Source organism: Mastigoproctus giganteus, chromosome 1 (assembly GCF_048544385.1).
Source record: "Mastigoproctus giganteus isolate SK-2022 chromosome 1, ASM4854438v1, whole genome shotgun sequence".
NCBI classification, from domain to species: Eukaryota; Metazoa; Arthropoda; class Arachnida; order Uropygi; family Thelyphonidae; genus Mastigoproctus; species Mastigoproctus giganteus.
In genome coordinates, this window is record NC_143575.1 from 271,945,261 (window position 1) to 271,961,490 (window position 16,230).

Here is a 16,230-nt window from a genome sequence, read left to right on the forward strand (position 1 = left end):
GTATCACAAAGGCGGGAAAGTTACGAACGGTAATCTACGGACACTTAAGTATTAATTAATATATTTAGTTAAAGTGCAATTTAAATGCAACGAAGTTCAACAAGTTTAATAGATTTTACTGATCGCTGAAAATATTATAACGTATACTATTTCAACAACACTCATATTTCTGGACAAGATAATATATCTCTCTAAGGGATTACTTTGACTTCTGATCTCCCTTGGCATATGCATATCACAAATATTGCTTCCTCTGCAATGAAAAAAGCTTGGTTTTCCTGTTTGCTCTAAACATTACTTTTCTTCTAAACAGTTGCTGATTGTCAAAATTTAAAGTCCACTCTACCATGTTGTATTGTTCTCAAATGTAGGGTGGTTCCCTAAAAACTTCTGTCTTCTAGATTCTATTAAAAAGAGGGAAGTTAGATTAATTAATAATCTGTTTCTTACAAAAGTCATTTTTACATTCTGTCTCATAGCTTTTCTGTTTTTCCTGATGACTTTTGCATATATACTTCCATGTGTACTGTTCCTCTGAATTGGCACCTGCAATTCCTATGCTGTCTTCCAAACCAGTCTGAACATGTGTCATAACCAGTCGGCTTCCATTTACTGTCCAATTTCAAACTTGCAGAACAACCAACTTTTCCCATGTTCTCATTTTACTGTTCTACTTTTCAAATGTTCAAATGTATTTCCTGAAAACTATAATCTAATTCAAATCTAATGTCAGCAAGCATTTTCTGCCTTCTCACCCTTTAACTCATGCACAGAACTTAAGTACTATAGTTTCTAATACCTTTCATGTGTGGGGGTTTCATAATTTTAAAAAATAATAAAAAATAGAATCGACCATCTGTAAGGAACTGCATTGTCTTAGGCTTCGTGTTAACTGCATGTGAGCCCAATATCACTACATATGCAAAAGCAGTACTACAGAAGTGGGATGTGTCAGTATCGGCATGACAGCATTCCATGTTATACAGTGAATTATACAGGACTGGTTTGGAGACAGTAATGTCAAAAAATATAGACTGGTCACCTCAATTCCTAGACTGCGACCCCAATGAGCACATATAGATTAGACTGCAACCAAAGAAACCTTCTTCCAAACAAGCTCTATTAGCTGCTGCAAGAGGTATTTTCCAGAGGTCAATTCCGGCTGACATCTACCAGAAGTTGGTAGAAATTATGTGCACAGGAGGCTTTAGGCTATTATTCAACACAATTCTTTGTGCTATTCACAAATGTGGCCCTACTACGTATGTATTAGGTTTATTAATTAAAAGCCCTTTTTTTGCAACTACTTGTGTCCAAAAAAATTGTCTTATTTTGTATAAGTTCAAGGCTATAGTTTGATCTTCTAGCCTGTGATATTTCTACAGTGACAAGAGTATTATTTTCTTGTAAAAATGTTCTGTAGGTTCAGTCATTACTTGATAAGAAAAAGTCAGATCAGTACCAAATATTGAATGTATGTTCTTGTTACAACAGAAGATTTTAAACTTTATTCCCCCCCTCCCATTCCCACTTACCAAATTGCAAATTTCAAAACACACTGAACATATTTCGAATGTTCAGCGTGTTTTGCTGGTCCTTGGGTAGGATTTTTGGTCCATTTCCTTGTGCCTCCCCCCCCCCCCAGAATTATTGCCATAAGTTTGGAATGTTAGCTTTAATCCTTTGCAGAATATTAGGAATTATTTGAGATATTCTGTAGGACCTTTTTGTACTAAAATTTTGACCTTATTTAACATGTCAATATGTTAAATTGTTTTCCGTGTGCCCAGCTGCTCATAAGAAGTACTGTTACACAAATTCTCCCCTCCCATGACTAATCATACTGTTGCTTGAAACATATAAAGTTTTGATAAACACTCCTGGAGTACACTTTAGAAGTTTTTAACTCCAGAGGTATGTCATAATCAAAGGTGCATGACATACAGGGTGGTCCATAAGTAAGGAAACTATTTCGAATAACTGGTGATGTAAAACATCACCAGTTATTCAAAATAGTCATTTGAAAAATAGTTCATAACTTTTTTTTTTTTTGTTTGAGAATACTTTGAACATAGGGAAAGTGCAATTGGAAATTGGCATGCAAAATATAAGTTATGATAGTTCAAGAAGTTTTTTTGGTCATAAACCACCCTTAATACAGACTGTAAAATAAATTGTGAAGAAGTTTCTTGAAGCAGAAACAGTACACAATTTACCAAGTCTGGTAGGCTTATCTCAAAGACATCTGCCAGTTTGGAACTTTTAAGGAGGATATCAAAAGAAGTCTGAAAAGATCTAAAGGAAAGCGAAGTTTGGAACTGAAAATTACAAATTTAAATGAGGATGACCAAGTTATAAGATTGGAATTTTTTTGACTGGGTTATTGGTATGAATGTTACAAACCTAGATATCATTGGCAGTGTTTTGTGGTCTGATGAAGTCACATTTAGACTACATGAAATTGTTAATCTTCATCACTGTTTTTTACTCTCAATAACTTCCATTTATTTTTTAACAAAGATTTAAATGTTTGTTCCTGGTTTTGACAGTCTGGACTTAATTTTGACAAGTGTTCTTGCCTAAGCTACCTGACTGCTAATCAGTTTTCAGCATTGCTTTTTTTTTTAATGCAGAGGATGGAGCACCAGCTTACTATGCAGAAATTGTCCACAAATTCTTAGGCAAAAAGTTCCTATTTAATTGCAAAAGTGCTCCCAGATTTTTGTGGGGATTCTTAAAGGATAAAGTATTTTAGCAATACGCACAGGTCTCTGCTGGAGCTTCAGCAGCAATTAGTTAGGGACTCTACAAATATTTCTGAGGAATTGTGCCTTGCTGTGTGTTGCTGTGCCCAAAATACTACTGTTCTGTAAAGACCAAAATGGCAGTCGTGTTAAATTTTTTTATTGTCTTTTTAAGTTTATATATACCATTTATATTATGATAGCATTAATTAAAATATATATTTAAAATAGTGTCGCTGTTTACAGTTAAACATTTGTCCTTATAGGTCATCCTGTGTAATGCGGTGTATACATCACTTTTTTTTTTGTTTAAAAGCTGGGAAAACATGGGGACACTATCTCAATTCATCATAAAAAAAATCTTCACTCCCATTCTGAAGTTATTGCTTTAGGATATTAGTTGCTTGTTTATATTACTCTCTCTCTCTCTCTCTCTGTCTCATTTACAATATATCTGATTTTATAATCCCTATGTTTCTCTTGATGCTCTGTGATAATGAATGTTAGCATAGGGCATCAACAGATATATTATTATCAAATTTAATAAATTGTATGTAACTCTGATAAAACTGTGCACATAACATACATTACTGTAACGTGGAAGTCTGTTGTTGGTTTAATTCTCTGATTTATTAAAATTTTTTTCAGCTCTTCTGTCATCACCAGAAGTCAAAATTGAACATAATCCTGGTACGTCTTCCCCATATGGGGAACCACTGTCAGATGTAAGGACTTCCTGTAAAAGTAGCAAAACAAAACTTGCTAAAAATTTAAATAACATTCTTGTTCCTGCAATTCACTCCAGCAGTTCAGGTAACCAGAACAGCGTAGCAGGTTCTGTAGACCTTTCATTTGGAAATAATCCTAACAAAAGTGAAGATATAAATATCCAAATTATTAATCACGAAAACTTTGTCATTGCTCAAGAAAATAATACTCTTGTCACCGTAGAAACATCACAGGCTAGAAGATCAAACTATAGCCTTGACGTGGGTTCTTTGCCTTCCACGAAAAGTATAGAAGTATCTCTTCCTAGTTCACCATTGTTTGCTTCAGGGTCTGCTGCTAGTATTGAACTTAAGAGAAAAGGCTATTCAAAATTCAGGGGCAGCCCAGAAAATAAAGGTAAGTTGTGCAAGATTGATATTTTACTATTCTCTTAAAATAGAATGAAAAGCATATTTAAAATTTTTTTATTTTTGAGTTAAATTTGAATTTTCTTTCAGATTATCTTCTTAAAATCATGCAGTTATTATGGTGTTAATTTTAAAACACGAGTTTGGCTAACATAAGCACTCTTAATAAAGTACACAAACTATAATACATTGTTCAGAAAGCAGTGATTTATTGCCACTGATGTTTCAGAAATACGAGGGGGGGGTTAAAAAATATTTGTATAGAAAGGTGATGTGTGTGTGTGTATATATATCTGTATTAGGCGAAGAATTTATTTGTAAATATTATTTCTAAATTTTAATATAGCTCAGCACCGATTAATGCTATCTATGTGACAGATTATGCATTACATCGGTCTGTGTTGATATGTTCTAGATATGATAGAAAAATAAAAAATTTATCGGATTGGCAATGAGGTACTAAGTTAAGTGAGATTAGGTACAGTCTGCGGAAAACCTGTGCGTCAAAAACGCCGAAGTAACGTGCAAAGTCCCAACACTGGCATATTAGCAAAAACCTAGAAGTAAAGTGAGAGTAAAACAAAATGAGATAGAACGTAAAGTAAAACGGTAAAGCAAAAGGCGAAAAAAAGTAGTGGTGGTAGTGACAAAAATAGAAATGTGATAGAGCAAAAAATATAAAATAAAATATAAAATGTGTTAATTATGGGTTAGTAGATATATTGAAATGGACTTTATCTAGGGCTAACCCTCTCAATATATCAGCCCCTAATTAACGTAGCTATCTGTTTCTGACCAGAAAGTACCTAATCTCACTTAACTTGCTACCTCATTGCAAATCCAATAAATTTTCTTATTTTTCTATCATATCTAGAACATCTTTTTTTTTTTTTTGCAGTGCTAAATGAAGTGAAGTGTCACAGTGGATAAAGTGGGATACAGTTCAGTGATTCATTTTTCTTTCTGCAAGGGAAAACACCCAAAACAATCCATGAAGAAATGGTTGCTGTTTTTGGAGAGGACTGCCTGGGTTAGTGTTGTTCGGCATTGACATAAACATTCAGATGTGGAAGAACCTCAGTCATGATGAAGAAATCCCAAGACACCCATCATCATTTCTTCCTCTTTCATTCCCTGAAGTCATTCCTTTATGGAAAACTTCTTGCTGCTGATGATGCAGTAATTTCTGCTGCCAAGTCATATTTTGAAAGACAGTCAGAGGATTTCTACAAAATTGGCCTGGAGAAGTGTATAGAGAGGTGGCAAAAATGACATTTTGTCTGGTGACTATGTTGAAAAAGTGTAATACTTGGTGTTCGTTTCAATCTTCTACCACAACTACTTTTCAGGGAATGTAAATCTTTTTTGAAACCCCCTCCCCTCTTAATTTCAGTTATGGAAAACTTAACACTAAAAAAAAATTCTGGAATGCATAGTGCAATCATCCAAACATATTGAAATGAGTGGATATTGAAACTGTGATGATAGTCTTGACCTGTCAAGTTTCAATACGCTGTTTTCCTTCATGCCATTCTATTCTCTTTTATATCATTAGCTCTAACCAGAGCAAGCATTTTCTCTAATGCTTGCTTGACACTGTTGATCTACCTCTCTCTCTCTCTTGGTCTGCCATATATTTTTAGTTTCAAAAATCTGTTTAGCCAGTCTTCAATCTTGCCATCTGTTTTACATGCTCATACTATCTTAAGGTTGTTTCATTTACTTTTGATTAGATATTAGTTACCTCAAGTGTTTTTTTTTTTTTTTTATCTCCATCTCTAATATGATTTTATTTTTGCTTCCATCTGTTAATCCCATTTATTTTTCTTAGCTCTAATTTCTGATTCTGATTTTTGATCAGTTCTTACTAATTCCCATAATTTAAAATTGGCTTAAATGTCTAATTTTGCTTTACTTTTGTTGTTTATTTCCATGTGTGATTGTTCACCTTCATTCTGTCATTGTTACTATAATTAGAATAACCTCTAACTTTTAAAATTAGGTTAATTAAAATACTAACTCCATGTTTTAAAAGCAAGTTTATTTATTGATTGTAATGTCTAATAAAACCTATCTAGAATATCCACTATACTAAACTCATTGTTTATTTGCAGACAATGTTTTGAATTCCCCTTCGGTATTCTGTTAGTTCTGTTCATAGAAAAAATGAACAGAGCTCTTCAGACAGATGAAAGGAAATTGGCTATTTAATTTCTGCACACAGTTGGTGAACTTTTTTCCATACAGAGAAGAACAAATTTTTTCCATGTTAAACATGGAGTTGTGTTTATAATTAATTTAACTAAATTTTAATTAATTTCTATACTATGCATTTTACATAGCTGCTAGCTCTCCAGATTTTCGACAGAGAATCCTTTTTTTTTTTTTTTTTTTTACTTAATTTGACCCTTCTTCCTCTCATTGTAGTATAGTTGGTAACAAAGTTTCTCTGTCTTTTTATAAAAAACTCAGGTTTTCTCATTTTCTTTTCATAAAAAATAAGACTACATTAACATTTAATTTTTTTAATTTTTTTTTATTTTGCAAATTTCTGCTTAATTTTTTAGTTAATTAATTGGTCATGAATTCTATTGGAAAATAGAATTGTGAAATAATAACGTTGTCCACTTTAATATAGTTATTTCACCTGACTTTGTGGTCCTAAGGTAATTAACATCGTCTTTCATTAACATTCTGGACTTGGTGCGTTATAACCTTAGCTGTTCATGCACCATAAAAACCAAACCAAATCATTAAGATTCCAAAGAAATGTGACGAAGTTTCAGATGATATATATGCAAGCTGTGCAGTGCATAGAAAAGTTTTAAAATAGATGCTAAATTTCATGGTGATGACGATGTCATACACACTGAATGTTTATTTGCATCTTTTTCATAGGACAATCTTCCTTTGAGTTACACTAATAATGCAGCTGTGCTGTTTGAAAATATCGTCTATGAAAATATGGTTTGTTATAGTGAAATAGCAAAAAAATTGTCGTGGAAGAACAAAAACAACAGGCATTGTTAGCGAAATTGTTACAGAGAGGGAATGGTAACGATGACTCGCAAAAATGAGCTATTTTTGATGTCTGTAAATGGCAGTAATCAAAGTGATACCAAGCTGTTTCCTATTGTAATGACATTTTGTAATAAAAAAAAAGTAAATAAATAAACCAAATCATCAATTGAAAAATCATCAAAATCAAAAGTATCTTTCTTTGTAGAGTCATTTTCCAGATGGCTGAAAGATGACTAGAAAGGGATTCTTCATGTTGGATGCCTTTTTCTGAACAACCCGAAAGCATGCGAGATTGCTTTAAAAATGCAGTCTTGCACTTAGTGTTGAGGATGCGCCTGTTATGTTAGAAGGAGCAATGGTATTTAAAGAGGAAATTGAGCACTTGGTGGTAATAGGCTGTCTTTATCGTCTTTTTAATTTGTGCTCTTAAAAGGGAGCTGCATGCCTTTGTGGATGAATATTGGTAGACACTTGCTGCTGTCTAGAGGAAACAACTCTAGACTCAAGTCAAGTCTCTCAACTCAACTAAAGTCTAGAGGAAACAACTAGAAGAAAAGACAGATTTAAACAATTTCAACTGGTTCATGAAAGTGAAGTAAAAAAGCTTGTGTACTTGTTGGTTATCTTTGGTTAAATGTGTAACTAGACTGACAGAACAGTGGCATTCTTCAACAGGTCTATTTAGAAGTTAGAAGTAGTGAGAAAAAGCCATAGTTACCAAAAAGCAAGAGTTGCCAAATTGAAATTTATAACACATGATCACTAGTGAGTGCCAGTGACTTGTGTTCAGATCCAGTTCATGATTCAAAAGTTTTGAAAGGAGACAAATTTTTGATGAAATTGAGAAAAAGTTTCTGAATTGAAAACTTCTGATAAAAGTAACTCTAAACAGGGCAAGCATGCTGATAATTCTAGGCATGTTACCTTCACTTATGCAGAGAGTCTCTTCTGGCTTGAATAAAACAATTTTTCTTAAACCAGTTTCCAACTGGTTTAAGAAAACTCTGACTTAGTCATAGGCATTTCTAGAACAAAGATTGTGGAGAGTCTAAAACGAGAGAAGATTCTGTTTCTTTTGCTCCATGAGGAAGTACTTTATGGCTGCATCTGACTATGTGGTGCACAAGTTCAGATTTTTAAAATGTTTTTATAAATGCTGAAGTAGGACAAATTTCATCAATTGGTAGTATATAATTTTCAAAATTTGAAACTTTTTTGTGGATTAGTTTCCAGTACTTCTTGGTGCTATTAAAGATAAAGAAATAGATGATTTGTAGCATGAGTTCTGTCACTTTCAGTGTGAGAACTTACCAGATGCTATTATGAAAGAAGAAATAATTGTCAGGTGTACAAAGAAGTTGAAATATTACAAATTATCCCAAATCATCCTTAGCATTTTAGCAATTTTTCATAGGTAGTGCTGAGAGTGAAAGAGCATTTAGCCAGGTGGGAATGAAAAACTGAATTTGGCTTTTTTTTCTGGTGAATTCTTAGAAATGCTCTCCACAGCAAAGTCCTAACAGCAGAGCCATTATTATATACAAAACTTTGACTCAGCATTAGCATTAGTAGAGGCATTTGATGCAAGAAAGCAAGCTTATGCAGCATCAGCCAAAAAAAATAAATAAATAAAAATAAATAAATAAAAAATAACCACTTCCACTTCACCACTCTGTTCGTTCGAAATACCTGTCCAGCTGAGCCTTAAACTTATTTAGGCTATCAACTTCCATGACAAGGGATGGAAGTCTGTTCCACCTACCAACCACCTGCTGGCTAAAGGCAAATTTCCGCACATCTATACATCTATCCTACATCTGTCTTTCCTCAATTTGAATTTATGCCCTCTCAGGTGATTATTCTGAGCAAGAGGAAGAATCCCATCAGCATTGAGCATGCTCAAACCATTCAAGGCTTTGTACACCTCTATCAGATCACCTCGCTGGTGCCTAGTCTCCAGACACTAATTCGCAAAACTTAAGCCTTTCTTCGTAAGAGCACTTCTTTGTTCCTTTCACTAATCTTGTTGCACTTCTCTGTTCTCGTTCCAGCAGCTCTATATCCTTCTTGAAATGAGGCCTCCAGGCCTGTATACAGTACTTACTCTAGGTGTGGCCTGACCATTGCCTTATACAAGGGAATAATCACCTCCTTATCCCTGCTAGAAAAATTCCTATATATCATTGACAATACACCATATGTAGTACCACAGAGTTGATACGTTGCTCTGGGGTTGCTGTTTCCCATATGTAGTACTTTACATTTGTCAATGTTAAACTTCATTTGCCACCTCTCAGCCCATCTGCTCAACCTTTCCAGATCCTGTTGCAGCAGCATAGTGTCAGTAGTGTCCTTGATAACCCTGCCAACCTTCGTATTGTCTGCAAACTTGGACATTAAGCTTGATATACTATCATCAATATCATTTATAAATACAGAAAACAATAATGGACCCAATACTGAACCCTGAGGGACTTCACTAATAACATTAGTCCACGATGAGCAGTGTCCATTGATTACCACTCTCTGTCTTCTCCCCCTCAACCACCCCTTTATCCATAGCAGCAATTTGCCTCCAATGCCACACTGCTCCAATTTGTGCAGCAGTCTTCCATGTGCAACGGTATCAAAAGCCTTTCTAAGATCCAAGTATATAACATCGAAGTTATTCCCTGCATCCAGTTCTTTTGTGACTGCATCATAGTATCCAATCAAATTGGTCAGGCAAGACTTCCCCTTAACAAAACCATGCTGTGTCCGAGCTATAACTGAAGTCTTGTCTAGATGATCCTGCAGTGCTTCTTTAACCAGTGCCTCGATTAATTTTCCTGGAACAGAAGTTAAACTCACAGGTCTATAATTACTTGTGTCAGCCTTTGATCCTCCCTTGTGAATTGGGGTCACATTTGCACATCTCCAGTCCATGGGTACCTCCTCTGAGTCCAAGAAAGCTCTCATAATTATGGCTAAGGGTTTGCTTACTTCCTTTGCTGCCTCCTTTAATATAACTGGATAGATCCCATCCACCCCAGGTGCCTTTCTTGTGTTTATCTTCAACAATTTCTCCTCCACTTTACTCTCAGTTATTATAAGATTCTCTAGCTTACTGCTAGAGTTGAATACACCTCTGGCATTCCCCTCGCTGAATAACTCCTCATGTGTGAATGTCGATGCAAAATATTCATTTAGTTTGTTAGCTACCTGAGCAGGGTCATCAACAGTTGACCCATCGATATCAAGTGGACCAATCTGATTCATCCCCTTCCTTCTAGAGTTTACATAAGTAAAGAACTCTTTGCTGTTTTTCTTCGCATCCCTTGCCAAGGATCTCTCGTAATCTGCCTTCGCCTGCCTAACCTCCTTTGTAACTTGGTTACAGATCAACTTGTATCTATCATAGACTTCTGTGTCACGTGTTAATTTGTAAGTATCCCATGCATTTTTCTTCTCTGCCATATGCCTCATTAGTTCATCTGACATCCATTTAGGCCTAAACTTTGAACAATATTTCTTAGTTGGTATGTAAAGCTTAGTAGCTTGCAAGATAAGTTCTTTGAATGCTTCCCATTTTGAATTTGCTGTTGGTAACATCATCAGTTGATCCCACTGTATAGAATTTAAATACTGTCTCAGTCCATCGTAGTCGCCTTTACGAAAGCAATACCCCTTCCCTTTTACCCCTAATGGTAGTTACCTCTTTGAGTAACTCCCACTTCAGAACACTGTGATCACTGCCACCTAGTGGTTCATTTATCTGCAGATTCTTAATGCATGAAGAATCACTGCTGATAATCAAATCAAGAGTATTACTCCCTCTAGTTGCCTCCCGAACATGCTGATGTAGAAAACAGTCGTCCAATAAATCCACAAAAGCGTTGCTAGTGTGTGAGTGACCAGCCCCAAATTCCAGTCAATATCTGGGAAATTAAAATCCCCCATTATAAGACTCTCTGATTTACTGGCCCACTCTATTTCCCTGTTGTACAGTTTCTTATTATACTCATCAGAATCATTAGGCCTATAGCACACTCCTACTCTCAATTTTGATCTCCCAATGCTTATGTCACACCAAACTGACTCGACACTGCACTGTCCAGCGATGTTGACTGGCTTCACTTCCTTGGATTTTATGTGTTTCTTAACTAATAGCATAACCCCTCCTCCCTTCCTATCCTGTCTATCCTTTCTGTAGACATTGTACTCCCCAAATTCCAGTTCTGCATTCCTTATATCTGTGTGACACCACGTCTCTGAAATCCCAACAATATCTGCCTTTGATGTTTTGCGCAATACCTCAAATTCATCAAATTTATTTACTAAACTCCTAGCATTGGTGTACACGCAAGTATACATGCACCTGCTCTTCCTCTTAGCCACCCTAACACAACCATGTGTTTACTTGTACCCCCGTGATTCCCATCTTCGTATTTCCAAAGATGAGCAAAGTCTCCAACAGTGTCTTTGTTGAAGTCAAAATAAGCAAACTAATTCGAAGTTTCATTATAATAACATATCTAAACAAATTCATATAAAGAAAAATGTTAGGTATGTTAATGTCTAAAAGCATATTGTCCTTTTAAGTGATCCTATGGCTGTATTTTAATATAAAATGTATATTTTGCCAATGAAATTCAATTTCTAGTGCAGTGTATGACTTTAAAAAAACCACATGGTTTTCCTGAAAAATCTCATCTTTTAATCTTGTTTTTTGGAAGCATTTTTGCAAGGAAAAACTTGCAAAAAACTTAAAACACTAGTTTTTTTGCTTGTTTTCCTCCTCCTTACAGATGTGTGATCTCCAGTTTTTTTGAAAGTCACAATTCAAAAATGCTACTACGTATGCTACTCTTAGGAAATATTCTGTGACTTTAGACAAATTTTTCATTTTACATGAAATTGCTAAATTATCTTTATTTTTTGCTTGCTGTATTTAGTTCTTAACTTTGAAATAATATAAAAGCTTTGAAATATGTGAGAATTAAACAGAACAGAAAAGTTCTGCTAATAGGGAAAGCTTTTAATAAAATATAGATGTATTGCAAATACCAACTCCCACCACTTACTAATTACAGCATTTTTTGCAATCAGTGATTTTTAAAAGAACAAACAAAAATAATTTTTTCTATGTATAATAGGGCTTTGATTTGTTATCCAAATTGCTTACTTTTTTGCTAATTAAATCTTAAGTTGGCAGTAGCAAACTAATTTGAAGTTTCACTTGGCATCTGACTTTCTCCTATCAGCTACTTGATAGGAGAAAAGATAGATTTACATCAGATTTTCAGGGTATTTAATAGTGATCCCACTCCCCCACAGAAAAATGTTAGTTTGGATGTTTGGACATTACTTAAAGGAAAAGTGATTAACACCCAATTTTCAGTGCGTTTTGTTCCTGCTTGTGGAAATTTTAGCTTCAACTCTGATTCCACAATCCCTCCCTCCCTCCACTCCTTACAGAGTTATTGTGATTAATTTTGGGCTGTAGTTTCCCCTTTCCATACTTCGAAGCTGTTTTAGAATGTTCTAGACCTTTTTACCAAATATCATTTCAATGGGTTAATCCCAATCCACTGTGCTGCAGATGTTTATACTGAATATCTTACCTAAATTGCTGATTGACAGTGAGTTACCTGTGTTATCGTGAGCAACACTGCATTGTTTAATACAGATCTTGACTTTGTACAATATACAGGCTGGCCTCGATTAACGCAATTAATTCGTCCTGCGAGAGCATCATGCAAAACGGAAACTCATTAATTGAATATGATAATAAATAGAAAAAATTTATAATTGGTCCTTGACCTTCTGGAATATCCATAAAGAATTTTAAAAATACCTTTTAAATAACTTTTTAACTGTATACAATGTAAAAGATAATGAAAATAATTATGGAATTAATTGTTTATTGCATAAAACAGCGGTTCCCAAATTGTGTGCCCTGGAATATTTTAAATTTTCAAGGGGAAACACAGCAGTACTCGACATCTCAATGTGTACTGTGTTTATCTCAATGGGTGCTGCTCTTCTTGGACTAATGTTATTAGTGGAGTCCCACAGGGTTTGGTGTTGGGTCCACTGTTGTTTTGTATATTTATCAATGATATTGATGAAGGTATATCAGGCTTAATGTCGAAGTTTGCAGTTGATACAAAGGTTGGCAGGGTTGTTAATGACAGTAATGGCAGTGTGTTACTGTAACAGGATCGAGATAATTTGGGCAGATGGGCTAAGAAGTGGCAACTGAAGTTTAACCTTGACAAATGCAAAGTACTGCATATGGATAGAAGTAACCCCAGAGAAATGTACCAACTGTGTGGTACTACACTTAAGGTGGTAGAAAATGAAAAAGACCTGGGAGTAATTGTGCTGTCAGATATGAAGTTTTCTGAGCAATGCAGACAGGCTGCCAGGGCAGGTCATGGGGTTTTGTCAATGATATATAGCAATTTTGCTAGCAGGGAGAAGGAGGTGATTGTCCCTCTGTATAAGGCAATGGTCAGGCCATGCCTTGAGTACTGCGTACAGGTCTGGAGGCCTCATTTTAGGAAGGATGTAGATTTACTTGAGCATATACCGAGAAGGGCAACAAGATTGGTGAGGGGAATGAAGGGATCCTCCTACCAAGCGAGGCTTAAGTTCTGCAAATTGCAGTGGCTGGAGACTAGGCACCTGCGTGGTGATCTGATTGAGGTGTATAAGGCCTTGAATGGGTTGGGCATGCTGAATTCTGATGGGATCCTTCCACTTGTTCAGATTACGAACCTAAGGGGGCATAAATTCAAATTAAGAAAAGACAGATGTAGAATAGATGTGCGGAAATTTGCCTTTAGCCAGCGGGTGGTTAATTGCTGGAACAAACTTCCATCTGTCTTTGTGGAAGTTGATAGGTTGAATAAATTTAAGGAGGAACTGGACAGGCATTTGGAGGGAATGGTTTGATTTTTTTTTTTTTTTTTTGTCTGATGCTGCATAAGCTCATACATTTGCTTTCTTGCATCACATGCCACTACTACTACTACTACTAATACTTTCTGTCGGACACCGCGATAACTACTAGCTCGTAGTTTACAGTTTCAGCATTTCTTATTAAGTTGTTTGGACCTAACTACTTAACGGAACTGTTAGGTAGTTCTTTTGGTCTGGGTGCACCGTGAAAAAATTACTGAGACACTAAGGGTGCTGTGAACAGAGAAAGTTTGGGAACCTTGGACATAAAATACACAATGAAGAAATGACTGTTGCGGAAATATTTCAACAGTGTTGACTTTCTCTTTTCATCAGTCAATTTCCAATAGCCGACAACAATCTTCTCTGGGCCCTGGCAAAATAAATATCGTAGAGAACCTCAAACAAAAGGGTTAAGGTTCTCTGCGATACGAAAGATTTCATCTAGTTCTTTTACCATTGTCTCCTTCGCAGTAACATTTTCATCTGGCTCATTTAAAAATTTGAATTTTTAAATGCAAGCCTGTATTGACTCTATTAGCGGGAGACAAACATGTGACACGTCTTCTTCTGATGGTTGATGGAACACACCGAGGCGGGCAGCAGGCAAACGTTTGTTTATTGTCCATCCGACGCGTGGTAAGCTTAATGCACGATTCAAATTCAGCTATCATATAAAAAAAAAAAAATCGATAACTCTAAATTTGTATCGTGTAAAGTGGTATAATTTTTTCAAATAGCAGTAACTGAAAAATGCATTAATTGAACTTGTGTTATGCGAGGCCTGGCTGTACCTACTATTTCGTATAATGATCTACTATATAGTGGGTCTCATATCTGAAACTGACTGTACAATGGATTATTGTTCAAAATACAACACTGTTGGACAATGAGTGAATGAATGTTTAACACATTCTCATAAAATATATATTGCTTATTAGTTCACTGGAAGGTTTGAAGTTATGACAGAGGTACAGTTTTGAAATGACATTGTAACCAAGGTAAAGTACCATAATGTATATGGAGATTTTTTAATTGACTTAATTGTGACATTATAGCAGTGTTCTCATTATTTTTGAGGTTTTTTTAACTGAGTTTGACTGCATTTGCTGGTTGCAATTTTGCTGGAGCCCTTGGTCCCAGCTCATTCAGTTAGCCAGTATATATTTTATAAACTTCTTTTCTAGCTCATAAAGGAGTCCCAGTAATAATGGTTTTAAAATGTTAGTACATTTTGGTCTGTAACTAACTATTTGTAATTTTTATCTTGTGCAGTTGATTAAACATTTCTTAAATAACATAGCTAGATTATTTTCTGCAGTTATGTATTGTTGAATTCTGTGTGTGATATTTTTAAAAAATTTGAAATCCAGAATTTTATGACTTTGATGGGCATTGCCAATGTGTTAATTTCATTTTTGTGTTTCCCTGAAACTGAAGAGTGCAAAATAAAAGAGGCTGTAATTAATTTCATATTTTATAAAACTTTTATTCCTTTCAATTTTGTGATCCTTTCAGAAAATGTTTTTTCTTCTTAATTTAAATCCTTTTACTTTTAGAATTATCAGATACATATCATCGTTCTAATCCAAAGAGAAGTCCCTGCTCCCAAGAAATAGTTGAAGCCAGCATTCCAATAGGGGGTCAGAACAGGGTCAAGAGCTATCCTCTTCCACGAGGCAGCAATAGGAGGAGAGACAATAGCGGCGGTGCCAGTGAAGTACAATTTGTGTCAAACTGTGAAAGGCAGACATTAAGAACAGATCAAGAAGCAAGTGCTACTCTTCTTAAAAAGGACAGTTTTGCTAGAACAGTTTTACCAGTATCCAAATTTGACACAATAGTCTCGGAGGAAGCTTCTTTGCCAAAATCTACTATAACAGGTGCTCAAGCAGAAAAAAATTGGCAGCGTGAACATTCAAGGCGAGGAAGGGTGGATTTGAAGAACAGTGGCAACCCTTCTAGTATTGTAAATAACACAACTTGTAATTCCCATAATTCCCAGAAAACCGTTGTGAGTGAAACAGGACTGAATTCTAATAGCAACAATACAAGCAAGTCTAGCCGCAATAAGACTAGGACCACGGGGTCGTGTGCTAGTAGCCGGTGAGTATTTTTTGTTTTTTTTTGCTTGAAAATCTTTGTACATAAATGAGATTACTTTTCAATGCTTGCATAAGCACCAACTGTGAAGACTGATAATTTTCCAAAGGAGGTAGAAACAATGACTTGGTCACTGGAAAATTCTTATAAATAAGATATGTATATCTGCTTTTCTGATAATCAGAAAAGCAGATATTGCATATCTTATTTATAAGAATTTTCCAGTGACCAAGTCATTGTTTTCTTATAATGTTTAGTCAAGTTTGTGCTATTTGTTAAAT

At 35.3% G+C, this 16,230-nt stretch overlaps 1 protein-coding gene across 3 annotated transcripts in view; it reads left to right on the forward strand.

Moving 5' to 3' along the window:
* Positions 1-16,230, forward strand: part of ctrip (E3 ubiquitin-protein ligase ctrip) — an 894,611-nt gene that overhangs the window by 59,766 nt on the left and 818,615 nt on the right. For all 3 annotated transcript variants that reach the window (XM_090377644.1, XM_090377653.1, XM_090377662.1), the window contains exons 4-5: positions 3,393-3,869; positions 15,406-15,952. In XM_090377644.1, coding sequence (XP_090233770.1) covers positions 3,393-3,869; positions 15,406-15,952 — 1,024 coding nt within the window. The remainder of the gene's footprint in view (positions 1-3,392; positions 3,870-15,405; positions 15,953-16,230) is intronic.